This window comes from Aplidium turbinatum, chromosome 1, assembly GCF_918807975.1.
Source record: "Aplidium turbinatum chromosome 1, kaAplTurb1.1, whole genome shotgun sequence".
Lineage (NCBI taxonomy): Eukaryota > Metazoa > Chordata > Ascidiacea > Aplousobranchia > Polyclinidae > Aplidium > Aplidium turbinatum.
This window is the reverse complement of record NC_137472.1, coordinates 61,909,746-61,933,993: the sequence shown is the minus strand read 5'-3', so window position 1 is coordinate 61,933,993 and position 24,248 is coordinate 61,909,746. Positions and strand designations below refer to the sequence as shown.

General features: G+C 39.9%; 1 protein-coding gene across 1 annotated transcript; it reads left to right on the top strand.

The window, feature by feature from the left end:
• The first annotated feature begins 1,132 nt into the window (after nt 1–1,132).
• LOC145768228 (neuronal acetylcholine receptor subunit alpha-2-like) lies at nt 1,133–23,503 on the top strand. Its single transcript, XM_082579716.1, has 13 exons — nt 1,133–1,220; nt 2,124–2,277; nt 4,447–4,546; nt 5,848–5,990; nt 6,305–6,494; nt 7,989–8,085; nt 8,715–8,860; nt 10,683–10,812; nt 16,169–16,310; nt 18,538–18,630; nt 20,724–20,877; nt 21,241–21,353; nt 23,332–23,503. The coding sequence occupies exons 1-13, from the start codon at nt 1,133–1,135 to the stop codon at nt 23,483–23,485; spliced, it is 1,704 nt and encodes a 567-aa protein (XP_082435842.1). The 3' UTR covers nt 23,486–23,503.
• Nucleotides 23,504–24,248: the final 745 nt, after the last annotated feature.

Below are 24,248 nucleotides of genomic sequence, written 5' to 3'. Positions count from 1 at the left end.
AGTCAGGAAGTTAAAAGAGATTAAGCTTAGTAGGCCAAAAGTTTTTACAAGAAAACTTTGGAATCGGCTGTGTCTTGAAATTGAACAAAGCTTCAAGTAGCCTGGTGAAACTTTTGAATTCATTCATAGCTCGTCACGTCAGTGTGGGAGTCAGATAAGAGCATTGTCAATGTTTTAAGGTCCTCGTCGTCACAGATAGGGCTAAGGGAGCTATAAGCTTCTGAATAATGTTTTTCTATTAGACATAGAAAAACTTTAGGCTAATAGCCTAGTTCAGCGTAAAATGTAGGTCCTAAAGACTTGTATTGTGACAAGCTATCCTTCAGCGATAATCATAGCCATCACAAATTATGACTTTACATAATTTGTGATGCGATTGAAGAATACTGAGTCGGAGCATGAGGGTTTTGTCACGAATGAAACTTGGTAGCCTAGTTATTATACTGTAGATACTTTAGGAATGAGATATTTTAGGTTAGTTCCTTGACTTTGGTAATCACTTATCAGCAGCTTTCTTCTACTTCTGTAGTTTTGCAAATTGCTTTATGAATGATTGGCAGCTTGGTAAAAGTTCGTTACTAAATCGTTAAGGTGCTGTACTACAACTCATCAGAAAAGAATAATTTAGTTTCGTCAATAGACAAATCATTAAGTTAACCTTTTGGTTTAGTTTTGAATCTTTATCCTCGGATAGAGAAGTTGATAGGTTAATCCTGGTAGTTTCGCATACTAGTAGAGGCTCTTGACACAGGACCTGTTAGCATGGTAAAGTTTCTGATTGTTGAAGTCTTGTTATTCCATTGATTGTTAATTGTTGTTGAAGGAAATTATTCCATCTATTAGATGCCGCTGAATGGAGAGCAGTCCTTAGAATGCGTTCCTCAAGCGCATTTGGGCATTACCAACGGGCATTACCAACGGGCATTTGTTTTTGCAAACAATAGAACGCTTCAACCTCATTTGCAAATAAAGTTTATGTTGAAACAAAGTAAGTTACAACGTACAAGCGACATGACGCCAGTTTATAAATAAACTTTTAAATTATTTACATCGCAGATTGTAATTGAAGCTAAATCTTGTAAGCCAACCGGTCAGGCTTCCGTTAACTGGATTATTGATTGCGTCATTAATCATGCCTAACGCAATTTATTGCCTCGCCGTGACGTCATTTCTCGGGATGAACGTCTCGCCAGGGCCAGCAGACGGGTCAACCTTGCCAGGTATGAAATGTTTACTGGAGTCGTCCCAGCAGCTAACAAAGCATGATTTATTTTTAGTTCCATGACTTATTCTCTTTTTTATCAAACTTTGGTTGGTTGCTTGTGCTGGCTCTATAAACAAGTTCAACACAAAGAGTACGGTACTAGTTACTTTTAATACTAATAAAAGAAGTAACTGCAGTTACTGTAAAATCGTATTTTCTGGCCATGTTAGGGTGGTTTTTGTTTGCCTACCAAACTAGCTGTAGCCTATTGGTGTATTGTGATCTCATTTCACAACTGATGGTGAACAAAGAATCGTTGCTTCGCTCTCAGAAAGCGCTGTTTGTTGTCATTAACTTCCGTGATCGCCCGATACATCACTGATGGGATTGTGACACAATAAAGCGAGAGAAAGACTTGTCCAAAAGATGTTGCATCACAAAACAAATAACTCCATAAGCCTACCACTAGTAATCTTTTTGATCAGCTACTATTTCTTGCTGAGCTGGGTAAGTACAGACACTAGCGTTGACAGGGTTCTGGGAATACTTTTGGACTCCGGCCTGGGATGATTTTAGGGGCCCGAAGTTTTTCAAAATAGCGTGGGAACAAAAAAAACAAAAAAAATTCTTAGATAGCCTATAATACATTTTTTTCTTTGAAACATCTTATACTTTAAGGTCCGAAAAACCAAACTCATTGGTACTGGGCCCAAATTATCTTCGCAACGGCCATGAGTACAGGATTTCTTAAACCAAAAGCATTTAGTTTTTAAAATGTAACTTTAAGTACGAATAACCTATTTTGAAATCAATCTTTCAAGTTGTCACTGCTTCAAATCTTTTTCCACTTCTCCCATTTTCCGGATAAAGACTTCTCGAAACTATTCAACTTTGAACAATTGCTTTTGTGTCTGAACAGACAACTTCCGCCATAGTGGAGCGCGTAATGTGCATGACCCACATAACATCCATGAGCACATCAATTGTGACAACATGTCAGGTGGTGACATTCCAGTGTATGATTATGAGCAAACAATAGCGGACAAAATTGTTGGGACAGAAAACCACCACAGGTACGAATGAAGAGATGTTGTAGTTACAAAAGAACTTTGTGTCACTATTGACAAACAATGATTGATTGATTGATTTACAAACAATGCTTGTACATTGTGCACTGTGCAGTGACTATTGTCACTAATGGGTATAAATATTAATAATAATAATAGTGTTTTTATTTGCGCCCATTGCGATAACATACAGTAAGTTACACTGCGATCACAGATGCGATACAACAGACTACAGGAAGCAGCGAAGAAGCAGCGAAGTGACATATAGTCTTCGAGTCAGCTGCTCCCCCTATTTTGGCTTGCCATTAAGTGTCTTCGTCGAGACACAGCCGCGTGCTCTTGAGCGGTGTTGAACCAACGTCCTCTCGAACGTCGCGCAAACGTTCTCACCACTCGGCTACGCAGCTAGTGCTGGCGATAAATTAAGGCTATTGCTGGCCGAAAAGCACAGTTTACTTTAAAAGGACATAGGCCTACTAGCCATGTTTACAATGCAAATATGCTTTTTGATGTAAAATAATAGGATAAGATTTTAATTGGGATGGGCTTTCGCCTTTCATTTATCTTATAACTTATTCTGCCTCATAGCTCAGTTGGATAAGTTCCTGGCTTCGTGAACGAGGTAATGAAAAGAACAAGCAAAGTTAGTTCAACCCTCAAGGTGCGCCCTTTGCATGCGCAACGCATTTCAACAACGGCTCCCTATTCAGCGGCACATTAGTGGACGAAATATTTCACACACAACACTTCAACAAGCGGAAACTTCACTCTATCAAAGTCGGTGACCGGGCCTTTTTCAATGATTCAAAGCCTCCACAACAGTGGCGTATCCTGGTTGGTTGAGCAAGGGAAGCAATAAAACTCGTGGGGGAATAGAGCGTGCCGAAGGCACGTGTTTTCTAGGGGGGTCCGGGGGCATGCTCCCCCGGAAAATTTTTGCAAAATTACACTCAAATAATGAATTATACTGCTTTCTGGAAACACTTTTAGGGTAATTTTTGTATGAAATTTATTAGCAGATAAACAGCTATTAACTTATTAAAGGTAGCTCTTACACACGAACGGGCAAAGGGCAAAAAATGCGACTATAATGAGAGAACACCAAAAACTCAGCTACAAAGTCAAGTCTAGCTTAGACCTCACATATCCTGTCTTATTCCAAAGTCTATTCAGCCAGGATAACAGTGTAAAGCCAACATTTGGCTCAAACTTTTGCTTACAAGGCCGATATTATAACCATAACAGTGCCCTAGATTTTCACATTACATAGCTCACTGGCACAACCACAACATCCAACAGAGCAGAGTTGCCAGACTATGAAAAAGTCTTAAAGTCAAAATAATACAAAAAAAAGGCCAAAACAAAGAAAATATTAGACAAAAAAGGTCAAATGGATATATTTACCTGTTTCTATCAAAAATAATAAAATTTACATATATATTTTATAACTTGTAGTGGATTTTAATAAATTGTAGCAAAATAATTCTGAAAGTAACCCAAAAAATAGCAAGTTAGCCTATAAAAGTAGCGGATGAGTTTTGATCCGCCACATTACGAGTATTAAACAAGCATAGAACATGTATTGAACAATGTTGAATATGGTTTCATCTGGTAAGGTTACAATATTAGAGACATATTGATTATTATGCATTTTGAAGAGTTATTTGAAAAAAAAAACAATTCGCGGAATTTGGCTAATCTGGCAATCCCGCGACTGGAAGCAATTTTTAAATCGCTTCCAGCGATTAGTTAAAAGAAACGTAAATTGCGAAAACTTTGCGCTGCTTTTTTCCTTTCTTTCAAACTTGTTTCTTCTTATTGCAAAAACGAGAGCAACGGATGCAATCCGTTGGCTTCCAACTTTTTCAAAATTAATACCGAGTTAAAATCATACGGGGGGCATGAGTTAAAAACCGTTCTAAATCGCATTTAGGTAAAGAAATTACGAAATCGTTTTACTGAAAAATATCAGCTTCTCTTTTTTCAATTTTGACAGGGGAAGCAATGCTTCCCTTGCTTCCATTGAGGATACGCCCCTGCTCCACAAGTATGCAGAACTGCATACATTAATCTTTGTAAGAGACTTTCTTATTCCGAGGACAACGATTATCACTTAATCTACTTCGTAGGCTAGTAACTAGTAAGCCTATATCTGTTTCACAATTGAATCTTCAGCTTCAGGAGGTTTGCAAGGCCAGTGGTTAACGTTTCAGAAGCAGTGATGGTGGAGTTCAAAATTGGATTAGTTCAAATTGTCGAACTGAATGAAAAAAAGGTGAATTTGAGGCAACTGGGTACAACAAAAGCTCTTGTGCATGTTGGTAGTTGTCTCAGCAGCGGAAGCCATCTGCAAGTGTGGAGAGATGCAAACGACGAGTCAAACAACTTTGATCTATCGTTATACATGCCACACTATAACTTATGCTGCAGTAGGCCACGGTGTAAAATTAGGGATGTTAGAAGTAGGGGATTGTTCACTCAAAACAAAGGTGAATAACTGGAAGGTCACAGTGTCATGATAAAATTTGGTGCAACTGCAGCTTGAGGTCTACAGCTTTGTGTCGCATACCAAAGTGCAGCCTATATGACCTGTCCACGTTTGTACAAAGTGTCCATTGATAAAAATAAATGCATAGAAATACGTGATATCATGTTTGATACTATTTAAGTCATGATAATACAGTAGTAGACTTCACGCTACAGTGGTAACGGTAGGTGGCCTCACACTGTTGCAGGAAGGTTCTGCCATGGACTTCTAAATAGTAGAATCTGGACTGGAAACGCAATGGGCAACAGTAGGCCAAACAGTTGGTACAACAGTTGGCCAACAGTGGACCAACAGGGTTAGTTACTTGGCTGTTGGTCCACTGTTGTACCAACTGTTTGGCCTACTATTGCTCACTGCGTTTCCAGTCCAGGTTCTACTATTTGCAAGTCCATGGTTCTGCAGGTGTTATAGCCCTCAAAACTTGAAGCAAAATATCGCCTTTTATTTGATGAGAATGAATTTATGTAAAAGAAAATTTTTTATTTATTTATTTATATGCATCAGACTCAAGAAGGTCCATATTACACAATCACACATAGCCTAGAAAGTAGAAACAAAGCAGATAGGCCTACTCAACTCCGAAGAGCTGAGTCGTAATGAACCAAATACAAAGATTGATAATAACAGTCTGTTCGCATTAGTTCATAAATCCATTGATTGGAAGACAAGTTACATCGTGTTATAAACTGATATAATCTTTTTCGAATGAGAGCTTGAAAGGTTGTGGTATTGTTATCAACGAATGCAGAGGTGATGCTGCATCGTCTCTGCAGATTAAACAACATTCTGTAAGAAAACAATTTGCAGTTTTGCCAATTTTTAAATTTTGCCGTGACCTTCCAGCTGTCCATACTGCAAGAAAAACTAACAAAGTGAGTCTTTCCGGTATTCCACTCTCTCTATGTAACCTAATAATGTGTATTGTAGTGTGATGTAATGTATATGATGTATATGTTGTAGCTAATAGTGTAACCATGTCAAAGAACCTTTGACGGCACTGTAGCCTGCGATTAATTTTTCTCCTCCAGGAAGTATTTGTGACGCGTTTGTGGGTAACAATGCAATGGCAAGACAATGACATCACTTGGCGCCCCTCCAAATGCGGCAATTTAACAAACATAAGAATCCACACGGACTTCATATGGACGCCCGATATTTCCCTTTATAACAAGTAGGCGCTGCCAGTTATGAACGTTGTTTTAACATTTTATGCACGAACGAATTGTTTTGTTGTTCATTGTTTGTTTGACTGCAATCCTGAGCTTATTCAGTCTTCATTGAAAGAAAAATGGATTGACATTATTTGTTTATTAATGTTGCGCACGCCCCATCAACATGCATCCTCAGACCAAATCATGCACAAAAATATTTTAAAGTTTAACTCAGTCGGATCCGGCTGACTTTAAAAATGACTTTTGTTTAAATTTGTGGCACTATAGCGGAGATTACATCCATTTAACATATTTTGATGACAATTAATTGCAGTGCAGAAAGCACTTTCGACATTCCACTGATAAACCTCGCCACTGTCCATTATGACGGAACAGTGACGTGGGAAGGACCGGTACTTTTCAGGAGTTCTTGCTTCATCGATGTCACCTACTTTCCGTTTGACCAACAGAAGTGTTCGATAAAGCTCGGCTCTTGGACATACACAACTGACCAAGTAGACATGGTGAGATATAACGTATAATAATGCAAATATGATAAAAACAAGTACAGAAATTTATTGTGTCTTTTGCACATAAGGCGAAAACAACTTTAGACAATCATTTAGATCTCTCTCGATCAATGCCGAATCAGGGAACGTTTCGGATTATTTGTGCCCTCGTATAATATTGCTTTCTCTTTCAGTTTAAATATTTCGAATTCGCAGAGTTTCATGAAATTTTTAATCCATCTCATGTTTAGTCTTTTCTTTTTTCTGCTTCCATATTATTTTCCCACGCATTATGTCGTTTGGAATAAAAGAAAACTTTGTTACACCGAAAAATTTCCAATATCTTGGTTTCTATTCGTTTAGTTTAATTTTGTCATCTAAGCAATTTATTTTTGTTGTTAGTCCAAAATGGTAAAAGCACAATAATCTTCAACTGGAGAAACTGATACAAATGGGAAATTGCTTTCTCATCCGCAATGTTCTTTTATGATTGATTGATCATTATACGATCCTGTTTGATTCTTTAGGATTATGCATGAAACGAGTCTTCTGAAAAAGCAGCTTTAAGATTTTTGTGGCGAGTTGATTAAAACGTAACAATGAGGAGATGAAAGTCGCTCAGATTCAATCGATACGCGAGATGAAGCATTGTGATGCCATCGATCGACTGAGATATTAGTGATTGTGTTGTCCTTCAAAAGAGATGATTAGAATTTATATTAATGAGAAAATAAAATCTCGTCCAAGTAGGCATCGTCCAATAATGATTAGGCACCAAATATAACTTCGATTGAAGTAAAATCGAATACTGAAAAGTTTGGATGTTCATCAGGACAATTATTGTTTCTAGCACTGGTTGCAACGTTCATCTGATGAAATTGAAAGTAAAAGTAACAATAAACAGGATGGTGTATTGCTTCACTAACGTTTCGCGCACCATGACTTATTCGCTCTGAGAATGCGCATTGTCATGGTGCGCGAAACGTCAGTGAAGCAATAAACCATCCTGTTTGTTGTTGCTTTTACTTTCAATTTCATCAGATGAACGTTGCAACTAGTGCTAGAAATGAAGTAAAATCATTAGTAAAATCTGAAAAAGTCAAATTTAAAGAAATATGTGCAGTTTAACATTTAAATGTCCAACCTTAAATATTTGAACAACCTTAAACAATTACTTTAAAGGGTAGACGTTAATATCTTAAAATTGATTCAAATATTTTTTTTCATTAAACATTTGAGGTGGCATATACAACCAACAGAATTACTATAAATTAAAATAATCGAGCGATTAACTCCTTTAATTTACAGACTAATTTTAACCTTATGCACAAGCTAAAATATACTGATAAAAATCGCTTATTACTGACCCATCTCTGACTTTCGTGTAAACTGGTTTTTGATTAACTGATCATAAGATTAGCTTAATCAGTCGTGTAAACAATCCTCTGTTTGTTTATTTAACCATGAGGCCTACAATCCCGCGTATCAAGCAGAGATATGTTTCTTCAGACGATGAAGCACCGTATGGACTCTCATCCGCAATTGGGCGCTGTTGACATGAGCAAGTACTGGGTCAGTGCTGAATGGTCAGTGGTGGAAGCTTATGGTGAGATTCCTTATCAGATTGAAGTGTGCTCAAACAATTACAACTGTTTCTCATAATCTCGTGTTTGCATCTAGATCTCGGTTAAGTACAAGCCTCGGTTAGGTACAAAACTTAGCAGCCAATACAGCGATGCACGTTCGACACCAGGAGAGAAGGATTTCATCAAATTAGATTCTCAACTTCATTAATTAATTAATAAATACTTTCAACTCTTTCAACGCTCATTGTATGTGAATTGGTAACAGTAGATATTTAGTGAGCTCTTAAACTGACGTCATCCAAAGTGGCTCTCTGTGACCTTTGTGCATTTGCAGTTTGTGTATTATTTCGTTGTTATTGTTTTGGATATAGACAGCTTTGTCTGAACAATTAAATAAAAATAGTAATAGAGCACTGTTCGATCAACCGACATGTATTTCGTAGCAAGTTGTGGCATAAAATCAAAAAAACTCAACAACCTACCAAGTTGATAATTTTCTTTATTGTTTAAAATTTAAATGTAGCCTAATTGGTCCCAGTAGGCCTACTTTAGCATGGATCTTGGTCACTTTTTTAGCGTTGTCCATTTAATCTTAGCGCGGTTATTGAACATTAAATTCCATTCTTCGTTTCATCTTCGGCATGCTCAGGAGTGAAAAGCAGTCGGTTGTACCGAAGCACTGACGATGATATCTACTCTGACATCACCTATTACTTCATAATGAAGCGATTATCGACCTATTACACTGTGAACGTCATAATACCTTGCTTTGAAGTGTCGCTCATAACCTTGATGGTGAGAGGAGAGTGATAGCATAAATGTTAACAAAATTTTTGATGCGGGCCTACCAAAGTGAAGTAATTGTTGGAGAGTAGGCTAACTGCTGTGATTGTAAAAACTATTTTGTTGTATCAGGCGTTATTACACTGGTGAACATTTGCATTTACGTTAGAATGCCTTAATTCGTCAGTGACGTTCGGTGGCTTAAACCGTTGGGAAAGCAACTTGGAAATATGCTGCAGCAAGGTAGTAGGCACGAAGGGTGTAACCGTCGGGCGAAACCCGAAGGCAACACTTCCAGCGGGGGGTCTGGGGGTCCTCCCCCAGAAATGTTTGAAAAACACTTCCAATTTGGTGCGCTCTGAGAGCATTTCCAAAACAAATCAAAAATAAAAATCTGTCAAATTGTGCTTCGCCTATGTCGTGATCATACATCCATTTAATGTTTAGAAGTCATGAACAATCTTAATTTTAACGTTGCAGGACCAAAATCCTGTGTTAGACATGGAATAATAGTTGTCTAAATGTTTAATTCGTCATGAACGTTCATTCTCAGATATTCAGTTAGGCCTACACTACAAAAACTAATACTTAGGCCTAAACATTACAACCGCAAGCAATTTGTACAAAAAGCTGGATAAGTTTGCCTCCTGCGTATAGAAGCTTAACAAACTAAATATTGCATCCGCATCTGAACGTTCATTGGCGAAGTAACGTTATATCAACGCTGTAAAAAGGGCAAAGGCATGACTATGAAAGCTAGTACAGTAGGCTAAAGTACATGGCGAAGAGACATCAAAAAACAGCAACAAGCTTTTTGGCATTATGATGCTGTGCGTGTACCGTGACGAGAGACCATTCTGACGAGTTAGTCTAGTCGCTCTAGCGAATGTACGCATTGATGTCACTGGGAAAGCACAACTAACCATACCATAACCATAACACATCTGATTGACTAATCAGCTGGTGACGTTTTGCAAAACGAGTGAGGATTGGATAAAACGAAGGCGTTTTTTGACATTTTTTGAACCTGGGAAAGCAACTTTGATAGTTGATTTCCCTGGAGCTTCAGTGGTTGTTTCTGACAGAAGCGTTTGCGTCAATTGGCATTTATAGGCAAGACATGCGGTTTGGTGAGGACTTAGACTACTCACAAGCGTTACGAGTAATTCTAGTCACGAATACAGTAATTTTCAAGTTAAAATAAACGTGATAAAAATAATAAGAGTTAAACCTAGAATTCAGTCATTATATTTTGCATAGTTTTTGCTAAGGTAAGCACTGCTTTCCTTGCTTTCCCTCACCGATCTTCATTGTAATTCGTGGACTAATTATTTCCTCATGTAGGCCTACAAATCATAATTCGATGATCAGAATCGCTGATTAATGATCCTCAGATAAAGTTGACACAAACTAATTCCTAATTAAATGATCAAATGATTAACAACCGACGAATTACCAACTCACTGTTTGTGCATCTTACCTTAGATGTGGAAAACATCTATTCTAACCCAACTTATCATAGCTGGCTTCAAAAGCACTTTCAAAACCTTGCAAGGCAAATAGGATATGAAAACAATATACTTTTTAATAGCGTCTTGCTTTCTTAATAAATTTAAAAGCCTATACGCTGCGCGACTAAAAAACTTCCCAATTAGAAAATAATAAGATATATATATCTTTAGATAGAGAAGGATTTTTTTTGCATATGAGACAATATTGGAAGTTCAGCATGCTTGCAGAGGTCATGAACCACTGACACGGGTTCGATTACCGAGGCGGACAGCTGTATACTGAAATAATTTATACAGCTTTTAATCAAACTCGTGTATTTCAGCTCTTCATGCTTCCAGTTGGCAGTTCAGAGAAGATTACTCTATGCACCTCCGTGCTTGTTCTTCTCACTGTATTCCTCATCCTCATCTTCGACATCGTTCCATCAACCTCGCATGTTGTTCCTCTGCTGGGTAAATTGTTTGGATGATTTCACAAGTTTCGCTTTAAAGCTTTTGATAAAATTTTAGAAATTTCACTTATTTTGTATCTGAGTTTTTCTTTTTGTTTTGTCACAATACCACCATTGTCCGAATGGTCACCTTACATATATCTAAGAACATAAAACAATAAATGCTATTAGTACTACAAAAGTGGTCAATGCCAAGCAAAAAGCGATGCAGGGCGAATTACATCAAAATTAGTTACTAGTTCACTAAAAACCTTAACAGCCTATTTCACCTCAATAGGATCATCAAAAAAAATTAAAAAAATGCAAAAATAATAATAACTCGGTAATACTTGAAAAGGTATAGAATATTAAAATCTTAATGTTGTCTGCATACAGTTCAATTTAAAACTCCAATTTTTGTCACAGCCACATGTGACTTCCCATCTGTTGATGTTCACAATGTAGATGCAGTAAGCATGGTTCATGACATCCTCACACTGAAATATGACATGAGGCAGTTGAAACATTCCAAGGAATCTGAACGCTCTTTTATTGATGCATTGACCAGCTCCATATCTGATTTGAAAGCAATGGTTAATGAAATCAAACCCTTACATGAAAAAGCAGCGGCAATAAGTGTGTCTCAAACTACTGAACAACCTGCTACACTGTTACTACCTGACCCTGCTAAACAGTCATATTCCAATGTAGTGAAAAGACACAACTCCATGATTACAGTGGATAATCATCCTAAGTACCCCCACAAGATTACCTTTGATGAGGTCTAAACTGAATCTAATGTCAGAAAGGATAATTGGGTTAAAGTCAAGAAAAGACGGCGCAAGCCACGTCTAGGCCAGCTTGATTCCTCATCAAGTTTAAAAGCCATACACATGCCTGTACAGTGTACAGTGTACACATCTTTGTGTCAAGGCTTCAGCCAGACACAACTACAGAAACCATCACACCTTTTGCATCGAAGCAATTTCCTGAAGCCACTATTATAAGATGCATAAAGTTGCAAACAAAATTTGATCACTACTGTTCTTTTAAAGTTTCTGTCTCAGGAATCCCAATGAAAGCATGTCTGGACACTGCCAACTGGCCTACTGGTATCTTAGTAAAACGTTTCTTCAATGCTTCTAAGAATTTTAGGATAGAGCCTACAACCACACAAACTCCTGATGGAAGGTCTTCTTCTTCTTCTCTCGTTTGACTTGTAGACGTAGCTGATGGAAAGTAACAATAAAGAACAATTAAAGACTGTTTCATACAACTGCAGAGGTGTGGCATCATCTCTGCATGATGTTCAGTTACTATGCAAGGATTATGATATCATACTGCTGCAGGAAACCTGGTTGGCTAAGCAAAGCCTGGACTTCCTTTCTACAATTAGCAAAAATCACTATGCATATGGCTATTCTGCAATGGACTTTTCTGAAATGATAACAGGTAGACCTTATGGTGGCACTGCCATCCTATGGAGTAAAAGTATTCCTGTTTCTGTTTTTCAAAGTGATGATTCATCTATTATTGGCCTTAAAGTTGCAATAGGGGAAGCAGACATGGTCCTTATAGATGTCTATCTACCTTACTGCAGTGATAACAATGAGGACAAATACTTAGAATACTTGGGTAAATTAGAAAGTATGCTTTTTGACTGCTCAAGCAACAACACTTGTATCCTAGGTGACTTTAATGCAAGTGACAAAAATATGTTTGGAAACATGTTCAAAAGCTTCTGTGCAGACCAGGACCTGATTATTTCAGACATGGCCCTGTTACCTGTTGAATCATTTATCTACATCAGTGATGCTCATGGGACATGTAGCTGGATTGACCATTGTGTCACTTCCACCGCTCTACACCAATCCATCTGTAAGGTAAAAGTCCTCAATGACTATATTATATCTGACCATCGACCCTTATCGGTTAATTTCAACTGTAAGTCGCTTCCAAAATTGGATTTCATTGATCCCAAATATACCAATTCAAGTACTTTCTCTTGGAAAGCAGCATCTCAGCAGCAATGTACATACGCTGGGGTTGTCATTACTCACAGTCTTTTTCTGTCAGTAATGGTGTCAAACAGGGTGGTGTCCTCAGTCCTTACTTCTTTGCCGTGTATATGGATGATCTATCGACTGTGTTAAGCAAAACCAAGGCAGGCCGTTACATAGGTAATATACTTGTCAATCATCTCATGTTTGCTGATGATATTTGTTGTATTTCTCCAAGTGTTCATGGTCTGCAGAGTATCTTGAATGTGTGTGAAGATTATGCGCTTTCTAACGATGTCATTTTTAACTGCAAAAAGTCATTTGCTATGTACTTCCAAACCAGGCCCGTAGCCAGACATTTTCAAGGGGGGGTTCCCAAATCCAAAAATATGGACCTTTTAATAACACTTTCTTTTTTGCCTGTTCCCAAGCAAGCAATCAAAACATAGGAAGTGTCAGTACATAATATTTAGACCAACAAACAAAACAAACTTCAAATTGTCAACATTACAAAAACGAAATAAATAAATAGGCTACGAACAATTTTTACATTAACAATAGCACATCTACAGGGACGCCGGAAGCGGGGGCAGAGGGGGCGGATGCCCTTTTAAGGTCATGTAAACTACTGCACATTTTGCAATATAACAATTTCTGCTATTCGCTTTTAGCCTAAATTGTCTACGATATGCGAGGTTCCAAACCAGGGAACCGGAAATAGTGGGTCGCGACCCAAATTTGGATCGCGAGACTATATCCACAGTGGGTCGCAAAAGGGTTTAAACTTACTATAAATATAACTAATTGTATGTCAAAAATAAATACAATCATATACTCTTTGACGTACTGAGTTTCGTCTTTCCACCTAAAACATCGGGAAGCTAATCGTGAGCTACATGTTCAGAACAATGGAAAACATCTGTCCTTCTGCCCCGAACCAAAATATCTTAGGGTGACACTAGTGACTAGACAGATCGCTCACATACCACCATCATTTAGTGTCACTGCGCAAGAAACTGACATCCCGCACTGGAATACTCAAGCGCCTGGCAGGCTCCAGCTGGGGTGCGAGGGCTGACACTTTGCGTATAGCAGCCTTTTCCCTTGTCTACTCTTCAGCAGAGTACTGTGCACCTGTTTGGTGCCGCAGTGCTCACTACCATAAACATCGCCACAGCCATAAACAGAGCCTTGCGCACAGTGACTGGATGCCTGCGTCCCACACCATTGGACAATCTCCCCATTCTCGCTGGCATCCAACCCGCTGATCTTCGTTGTGAAAAAGCGACTCTGTCTCTCAGTCGAGGGGCACCGGAGACTGAAATCAAGACACCTATTCGTGCCAGCCGCTCAACTACTGATCAACGAAGCTGATGAACAAAACATCTCTGCGGTTACTTAGGCAGACCATCTATTGAATTCTGACCGGAAGTCAAGTAGCCTATTACCAGACTCCATTCGTTCATTTCCTACGCCGACACATGCTCCATAGGCCTGACACCACAAAGACAGGCATGGGTGCGCCTCAACAGTTTTCGTACGGGCGTCGGGCTTTTCCGCTCAACCATGCACCAATAGTGAATGGCCTCGTCCTCCTTCTGTGAATGTGGTGCCGAGGAACAGACCGCAGACCACATCATCAATGACTGTAGAATGGAGTGGAAGGTCTGCGTGTCATGGATGATGAAATCAAAGACTGGCTGCTCCCTGGTAGCCTTCCAGTGTAGTTCTGGAACATCGTGAGTCTGGGATGGTAAAAGGGTAGATCCTCGGTCCCAGAGGCTTACATGACGACGACCACAGTTAGTAGATCCACTAGCTTATTAAGCCCAATTTGGTGCATTCCTGAATTACTGAAAGTATAGGAGTGGTAGAAAACCCCCCCCCCCCCCCCGCTCAATAAGCCCAAAATTGTCCGGTCCCGATGTGGGTTTAATAAGCGGGGACGACCGTATTGAAATTGATATTAAATTGCAAAAGATTTTGCGCAACATTATATGCTTCTCAAACGTTCGGGCTGCAAAGATTTCGAACGATTGTCTTTTGGGTCGGGGCAACAAGTATTTGCGGACCCCTGTTCTAAACAAGCAATAATATATTAAACATGTTTATTCAGAACTCTCTGGAAGGTTTCAGCTGAACATATGTAGCTGATCCTGTGATCGTATGTACACTACACCTTTTCCAAAATGTGGACCTTTTCGGCTCAAGGGGGGGTTCCCGGAAACCCCGAGAACCCCCCTGGCTACGGGCCTGCAAACCAATCACTTAAAGTTAAATTTGAATCCAATTGTACGGCTCAATGGAAGTGAGATCAAATTCGTAGACAGTGTCAAATATTTGGGTGTTTTTCTTGACACGGCAATGTGAACATCAAGTCTTGTGCAGCATCATAACATTTGATGCATTACTTCGTAAGTATGTTTTTTCTTTTGTTGGAAGATGCGAAGTATCGTCTAACTCTATAGTTGCCTCCCTGATGAGGTCTGATTGTCATCGTATATCAAATTACCGTATTCATTATAATAATTCTATGTATGCTGTTATCTAGTTTTGATGGCTGCCATGTCATCTGATTGTTTTTATCGTTCTGATATACTTTCAGTTCTTCTAACTTGTAACACTACCGTACCATTGTCTGTAAACTTGTAACAGTAGATTGCCTATTTAGTGAGATTTTGTGCATTTGCAGTTTGTGTATTATTTTGTTGTTTTACATTGTTATTTCGTTGTTGTTGTTCGTTATTTGTGCATTTGCAGTTTGTGTAGTATTTCGTTGTTTTGGATATGGACAGCTTTGTCTGATGCAAATAAAATATTATAAAAAAATGCCTCAGAATTATTAAAGGTTACCACTAGGGGGTGCTGCATAAACCTCAACTAATGTCTTATTTATGACGTCATAGAGAAGCAAAATGCACACTGCACAGTGCATTCCACTCAGAGATCCTTTAAAAACCAAATTAAATTTATTTTGTTTTAAAGTATTTGAATTTAAATTTATTGCGATGACGATATTTAGCCTACTTACCAGTTCAGACCGCTTGTTCGGAAGGTGGCTGCAATCGGCCTTTAGCATGTCCAGTTTTTCAGCAAGGCAAATGTCGCAATTATTGCGACCACCTCCGCTATATGGGAGAGCATAACTGTGGATGGACCATGATATTTTGGAATCAACCAAATTAATTATCTCAGAACATCAGTTTTTTTCTCCAAAGTGGCAGTTGCTTTCAACAAAAGGTTACCACAAAAGAACATAGCAGTATTTTTTATCTACAGGAAGTTGATGGATGAGGCCATTTGAGACTAATTCATTCAACTTATATTACAAGCTAGCAAACTCGGCACAGATGATGTCATTAATAAAGTTTACTCTAGGTCAATTCCTTCTATCCACTACAGTGATCGTGACCTTGTCTATCTGTTTCAACGTCATAAATGTCAACTTCTTCCACAAACAATCCAGAGTTCATAAAATGCCAAGAATTCTGAAATGGATACTTCTTGACTTTTTGCCTCGGTTTGTAGGCTATCTGTTTTTCTTGCATTTGCTGGTCATTATATTGCAAGTATGCTTGAGCGGATCTAGAGGGGGGGGGGGGGTGGCGCCTCCTTAAACACAGAAAAGTAACTTTATTCAAGTTGTATCTGCAAGGTCGGATTAATGTAGACCGACACATCATTGTGTTTTCACCTACACATCATTGTGTTTTCACCGACACATCATTGTGTTTTCACCTACACATCATTGTGTTTTCGCCTACACATCATTGTGTTTTCGCCTATACATCATTGTGTTTTCACCTACACATCATTGTGTTTTTACCTACACATCATTGTGTTTTCACCTACACATCATTGTGTTTTCACCTACACATCATTGTGTTTTCACCTACACATCATTGTGTTTTCACCTACACATCATTGTGTTTTCGCCTACACATCATTGTGTTTTCGCCTATACATCATTGTGTTTTCACCGACACATCATTGTGTTTTCACCTACACATCATTGTGTTTTCACCGACACATCATTGTGTTTTCACCTACACATCGTTGTGTTTTCGCCTACACATCATTGTGTTTTCACCTACACATCATCAGAGGTGGGCACCCGCTACTTTTAAAGTAGCGCGCTACCCGCTACCGCTACTTGGGCCAAAGTAGCGCGCGCTACCGCTACCCGCTACCAATTTACAAAAGTAGCGCGCTACCCGTTACCGATACTCGGGCCAAAGTAGCGCGCGCTACCGCTACTTCTTCCGCTACTTTTGTCTAAAATGACACTAGGAAACACTCAAGTCCCTAGTGACACAAAAATGACCTTGAAAACGAATGGTATCATTCGTTTACGCTGTCATTTTAACGTCGTTATAGAAAACACATTCTAAGGGAAATTTATTGTTACGCATCTTTCAAAAACACGAGCATTTCAAAATGAGAGTCACCAAGTCCTGCCCGCTTTTTTGGACCCTAAGTCCAGCACATCACTAAGTCCAGCACATCTTTTCCAACAGATAAAAGTCTCTCCACCGCAGCACTGGAAGGAATGGGGGTGTTGTATTTAATGAACAGATGTTTTAACTCGGTATTCGAAAAGCTCAAGGACTTGCTCATGTCCGAAAAAAAGGCGTCCACAATTGCTGCTTCCTTCTGCACCGACGTTTCACGGGATGGCGCAAACACTCCAAAAAATACATCCTCGGAGTCATGACTGATGTTGGTGTCACTCTTCTCGGTATCAACCTGGCTTGATGTCTCTCGCAGCAGTCGAATTACATCTGTCTTGACTTTTTCTCGCAGTGCGTCAGCATCATCCGTGGAAACGTAGTGCAGAAATTGTAGCCACAACGTCTTGAAGGAGGGATGAAGACATGATGCCATAACGCATTTCATGTTGTTGAAGCACTTGTTGAATCGTTTCTTCACCCCTTCAAGGACTTTTACTTTCAACTCCTCACAGGTCACAAGATCACTGATCTCGGTCAACTTCTTCCCGCAAATTGTGATAGTTGGAAGCAAGACTCCGTAATATGCCTTGGACTCGCCCTGGAGAATGTCTAAAGCCTGGCAGATAGGCTTCATCACACGGAGATATTCGCCGAAGAAGTTGACGTCAGCTAGAAAAGACCGAAACTTTGCAACCAAGCCGATTATATAGCTGCTTGACCACGCCAGTATTGCAAAAAAAACAAGCATTTTTTTCAATTTAATTTAAAAAGTAGCGGGTAGCGGGAGTGCGACTGAACAAAAGTAGTGCCTCTCCGCTACCGCTACTTTGGAAAAAAATAGCGCCGCTACTGCAGCCGCTACTCCAACTAAAAAGTAGCGCCGCTACCGCTACTTTTACCAAAAAAGTAGCGCCGCTAGTAGCGCCGCTACAAAAGTAGCGCGCTACTGCCCACCTCTGCACATCATTGTGTTTTCACCTACACATCAGTGTGTTTTCACCTATACATCATTGCGTTTTCACCTACACATCGTTGTGTTTTCACCTACACATCGTTGTGTTTTCACCTACACATCATTGTGTTTTCACCTACACATCATTGTATTTTGTTGAAATCTCCCTCCCTCCAAGGACACTCGCTGGATCTGCTCCTGGTTTCAATGAAGGTTGAACAACATTAAAGACGTATCAGATTGCTTGTGACGTTCAGATCGCTTGTGACGTATCAGATTGCTTGTGTCAAGCTGGATCGATCTATCACTGCATCAGCAACTGACCTTGCTATTTTCGTCTTCAGATTGTTTTTCATTCATCTCCCAAGCTCAGGCGAAAAAGTGAAAAGTTCCTGTTTAAACGATTTGATCGACGTGGAAGAAGCTTTTGTAAAAAGGTTTGCTAGAAAAGTTCAACACCCTTTGAATTTAACTTTAGTTTGAAAAAGAAAAATGGTTATTTTGACAGTTTCAATATTCCCACAATCATAGTAGGCTAGTGACTCCTTGTAAACGCATAGAAGTCATTATAACTGGTGGCGTTTAAGTGGACAAGTGACTTTGTAAATTGTTTGGTTCGTTTATTTTATGACAAGAACTTATTACAAAAGCAGATCCATATTTTTTGAACTTTGAAACTCAATGGAAAACAAAAACGTAACATTTAAGCAAAACGAAATAAAATCCACATAAATAGGAAGAGAAAACTTGGCCAGTGGTCATTCTATTCATATTACTGTTCTCAGCCAGAGGTGGGCACCCGCTACTTTTAAAGTAGCGCGCTACCCGCTACCGCTACTTGGGCCAAAGTAGCGCGCGCTACCGCTACCCGCTACCAATTTACAAAAGTAGCGCGCTACCCGCTACCGCTACTCGGGCCAAAGTAGCGCGCGCTACCGCTACTTCTTCCGCTACTTTTGTCTAAAATAACATCAGGAAACACTCTCCCTAGTGACGCAAAAATGACCTTGAAAACTAATGTTACCGGTATCAATCGTTTACGCTGTCATTTTAACGTTGTTATAGAAAACACATTCTAAGGGGAATTTATTGTTACGCATCTTTCAAAAACACGAGCATTTCAAAATGAGAGTCATTAAGTCCTGCCCGCTTTTTTCGGCAGCAGTGGCCGAGTGGTTAGCGCGTTGGGCTCGCAGTCGAGATCCTGCATATTCGACTCCAGCCACCCGCACTTGCTGTCGTTTCTCTGGGCAAGAAACTTTACGATAATTGCCTCTACCCAGTGATCGATTTCGAGTAATGGGTAGGCCTAGTACCAAATTTAAGTCATAAGTAGAGTAGACAACCGGAAACAGACATTGTCGTCGGCTGCAGCGTGAGTCAGGTGTACGTCGGAAGGCGTACACCGATGCATAGCGCTCAAGTCCGCTTTCCCGCAATGCAGGGTAAAGATATGAAAAACAAACAAACAAGCACATCTTTTCCAACAGAGAAAAGTCTCTCCACCGCAGCACTGGAAAGAATGGGGGTGTTGTATTTAATGAACAGATGTTTTAACTCGATATTCGAAAAGCTCAAGGACTTGCTCTTGTCCGAAAAAAAGGCGTCCACAATTGCTGCTTCCTTCTGCACTGACGTTTCACGGGATGGCGCAAACACTCCAAAAAATACATCCTCGGAGTCATGACTGGTGTTGGTGTCACTCTTCTCGGTATCAACCTGGCTTGATGTCTCCCGCAACAGTCGAATTACATCTGTCTTGACTTTTTCTCGCAGTGCGTCAGCATCATTCGTGGAAACGTAGTGCAGAAATTGTAGCCACGACGTCTTGAAGGAGGGATGAAGACATGATGCCACAACGCATTTCATGTTGTTGAAGCACTTGTTGAATCGTTTCTTCACCCCTTCATGGACTTTCACTTTCAACTCCTCACAGGTCACAAGATCACTGATCTCGGTCAACTTCTGCCCGCAAATTGTGATGGTTGGAAGCAAGACTCCGTAATATGCCTTGGACTCGCCCTGGAGAATGTCTAAAGCCTGGCAGATAGCCTTCATCACACGGAGATATTCGCCGAAAAAGTTGACGTCAGCTAGAAAAGACCGAAACTTTGCAACCAAGCCGATTATATAGCTGCTTTACCACGCCAGTATCGCAAAAAAACAAGCATTTTTTTCAATTTAAATTAAAAAGTAGCGGTAGCGGGAGTGCGACTGAAAAAAAGTAGCGCCTCTTCCGCTACCGCTACTTTGGAATAAAAATAGCGCCGCTACTGCAGCCGCTACTCCAACTAAAAAGTAGCGCCGCTACCGCTACTTTTACAAAAAAAGTAGCGCCGCTAGTAGCGCCGCTACAAAAGTAGCGCGCTACTGCCCACCTCTGCTCTCAGCCTAGTATGCGAAGAGGTCCATCGTACAACCACACGTTTATAGTCAATTTCTCTGTCGTGATTGTGCTCTATTTGTCGTTTTAATTTATGCTCAGAAACTTTTCAAAAAGTTCTACAAAACTAAAAAGGAAATCTTTTAGGCACAACAAAGAAGGCAAAGCATTGAACGGTAACAACCACAGTTGGGTCAATTTAAAAAAGGTTTGCTCGTCCCCCACCCAAGCCCCATGCTTCGGGAAGGTTCTAGGAAATCTAGCTAACAAATTCGAAACGTCGACACACATTCAAAACAAGGTATTGTCTCCGAGTAACACCTTAGAAAGATTCTAGTTTGCTTTTAAATTTTTTTCTCTTGCTACTTATAGAATCCATCCATCATACCGTGAGCATTGAAAGAAAAATAGCAGGCTGTACTTCAAGCATCCATCGGATTGGTCGATGATGAAGTTTGTAAATCGGAAAAGAGAGTTAACTGAAATTGGCTAACCTCCGTTTAAAGAAATTTACAGCTAAAAGAGCAGAAAGTCTCTGAAACACGGAAAATTGCTTCCAAGAACGGGAAGTCTGTTGAATTTTCAAGTTCAATATTTTTAAAACACTCCTTGGAAGTTTGATGTAGGAAAAAATATTTTTACATAACTGATCATTTCGTTGCAGAGTAACGTCGCTGTGTCGTCATACTACTCGTGTCATTTGTTGCGTCATCCTATTCAAGCAGATCAGACGAAAGCACAAGAGAAGCGAATTGAAGCGGCTAAAAAAGATCTGATGTAAGACTATTCAGTTTTGCCATGAGTTGGTATAAACGTGTCACTTCTGCAACAACTAGGCTGCTGTCAGTTTAAAAACCTCCAGCACGGCTCGGCCAATCAACTAGATGGCATGCATAAATTTGCCTGATTTCACTTGTTTGCCGTCGGCTGCAGCGTGGGTCAGGTGTACGTCGGAAGGCGTACACCGATGCATAGCGCTCAAGTACCAGCTCAGTGGCCGAGTGGTTTCGCCTTCGGCTCTGGTGCTGGTAGGTCTGAGATCGATTCCAGGTCGGGTCAAACCGAAGACTTTAAAAACGGTACCGATTGTGTTCTATCCTGCATAGCGCAGTGAGAATGAGTCGGGTAATAATGTGATAACATCGTAAACCTGATAGAAATTAAAAATGAGCCCTGTCGCTAAAAGACCTTAGCTGTTGTAGAGCGACAATAAATAAAACCATAACATTATTATTATTATTAGCGCTCAAGTCCGCTTTCTCGCAATGCAGGATAAAGGTAAACAAACAAACAAGTGAAATCAGGCAAGTTTATGCATGTCTGTTTCCGGTTGTCTACTCTACTTATGACTTAAATTTCGTACTACCCATTAGGGGAGAGTGGGGCACAATTGGACAAAAAATAGTAAAATAGACGTCCCGTCTATATTAAAAGTCTAACAAAATCCAACTTTTGCACAATAACAAAGTATCACACTGTTAACAAAATGAGACAGTGAAACAACACTTAGGTAATGCATATTAAATACTACAGTCAATTGAAAAAAATATTGTTTTTGTCCAATTGTGCCCCGGTAATGGGGCACAATTGGACATTTGCAAATCTTATCAATGGTTTAGAAACAACAGTTTAAACCAACACAAAAGTAATCAAGAAACTGACAAGGACTCTAATAAATAAATTTTACTTGTTTATTGCAGTAAAACCAGGGACGTTGCCACGGGGGAGGGGGGTCTTGGAAAAGCAATTTTACCCCCCCCTAAAATTTTATCTTGTCTCCCAAAATTTTTATTTTTAATGTTATTACAACGTTTAAATGACATTGCGTTGCATGAGACCATTCAATATTAAAAGAACTACTTTTACAATATGATCTACCATGTGTGTTGCTGTCCAATTGTACCCCAAAATTTGTGTCCAATTGTGCCCCACACACCAACATCGATTTAAAGTTGGGCAGGGACAACCTGTTCTAAAAGTCAGGTCAAAGCAAAGGTAATGAAAAGATACTTTACTGTATATGGCTTGAACAGAAAAAGAAAAAATCTAAAAATCTTTACTTTACATAAAAAAATTACGATTAAAACAAAATCCGCTAAAAATACTATACAGGTGCTAAAAGACTTCCCACTGCCAAACTCAATTCACGACTAACACAAACTCTTAGAATTTTCATAGTACAACGACTAATGTGAAACTAATTTTTTGCCAAGGCAGGGACTTTCAGAGTTTCCAATTTTATCTATAAAATGCGATGTCCAATTGTACCCCATGTCCAATTGTGCCCCACTCTCCCCTACTCGAAATCGATCACTGGGTAGAGGCAATTATCGTAAAGTTTCTTGCCCAGAGAAACAACAGCAAGTGCGGGTGGCTGGAGTCGAACATGCAGGCTCTCGACTGCGAGCCCAACGCGCTAACCATCCGGCCACTGCTGCTCTTATTCCTGGTAGTTTCCCATACTTGTAGAGGCTTTTGACGCAGTGCCGCTTACCGAGATTGGCAGAGTGAAGTTTCCGATTGTTGAAGTCTTGTTGCTGAGGAATTATTCCATTCACCAGATGCCGTTAGAATGGAGAGCAGTACTGAAATGCATTGCTCAAGCGCACACCCCGAAAGTCGAACCAGCGCCGCGTGATTTTGAGCCTGGCGCGTAACCACTGAGCTATCCGGGCGGACTTAATGATAGCAGCCTCATCCAGTGTGGGCACCAAACGTCATTTGTGTTAGACTAGATTTTGTATTTCTGTTTCAGATACATCTGTGAGAAGTTTCAACGTCATCGCGCTGATGGCATGGCTCGAAACGAATGGAAACTGGTTTCTTACGTCATCGATCACGTCATGTTTGCAGTTTACGCCATCGTTGTTGTCGTCATCAGCGTCAAGCTTACATACGTGTTGATGTGACGAACTTTCGCAATGAAATATAAATTTGCCACGTCCGCTAAACTTCCATATTATCTTAGAATATTTCTGAAGTTAGCAGACTCAATCAAGTTGCAATTCATTCAAAGTTTGGTTGGTTTTGAATCTTTATCCTCGGACTGACAAAGCCTTGATAGGTTATTCCTGGTAGCTTCGCATACTTGTAGAGCCTCCTGACGCAGGGCCGGTTACGGAGATTGGCAGACTGAAGTTTTCCGATTGTTGAAGTGTTGTTACCGGGAAATTATTCCATTCACTAGGTGCCGCTGAATGGAAAGCAGTCCTGAAATGCGTTGCTCAAGCGCACACCCCGAGAGTAGAACCAGCGCCGCGTGATCTTGAGCCTGGCGCGTAACCACTGAGCTAACAGGGCGGACAACTTTAAACTGGTGTATCGTGAAATGATGAAACAACGATAAGTGCAGAACTGGCAACTCTAGAAATTATTTCCTTGAAAAAATAACAAACGTACTGACGAAACTATCCCGAAGTGGCTTGTCTGCCTTCAAGGTCTCATGAGCCAGTAATTTTAATTTTTTATGCTTGTGACTCACTAAAGCCGAAAAAAGTTGGTCGTGGCCCTTTAGTATGTTAAAATTCATCTGATTTATTTCAAACTTGGACGTAGTGAGCTCCATAGTACGTACTTCATAACGTACACGTACGTATTTCACATGTACGTACGTTTTTCATAACTATTCTGACAAGCAGCCACTCTATTTTAGGTTCGTTTTTAAAGTCGTTT

Coding starts and splice junctions, on each gene's coding strand:
- LOC145768228 (XM_082579716.1), top strand. CDS start 1,133: ATGCCTAACGCAATTTATTGCCTCGCCGTGACGTCATTTCTCGGGATG. Junction 8,861..10,682: donor TGTCGCTCATAACCTTGATG/GTGAGAGGAGAG, acceptor CGTGTATTTCAG/CTCTTCATGCTTCCAGTTGG. Junction 18,631..20,723: donor GAAGAAGCTTTTGTAAAAAG/GTTTGCTAGAAA, acceptor GAAATCTTTTAG/GCACAACAAAGAAGGCAAAG.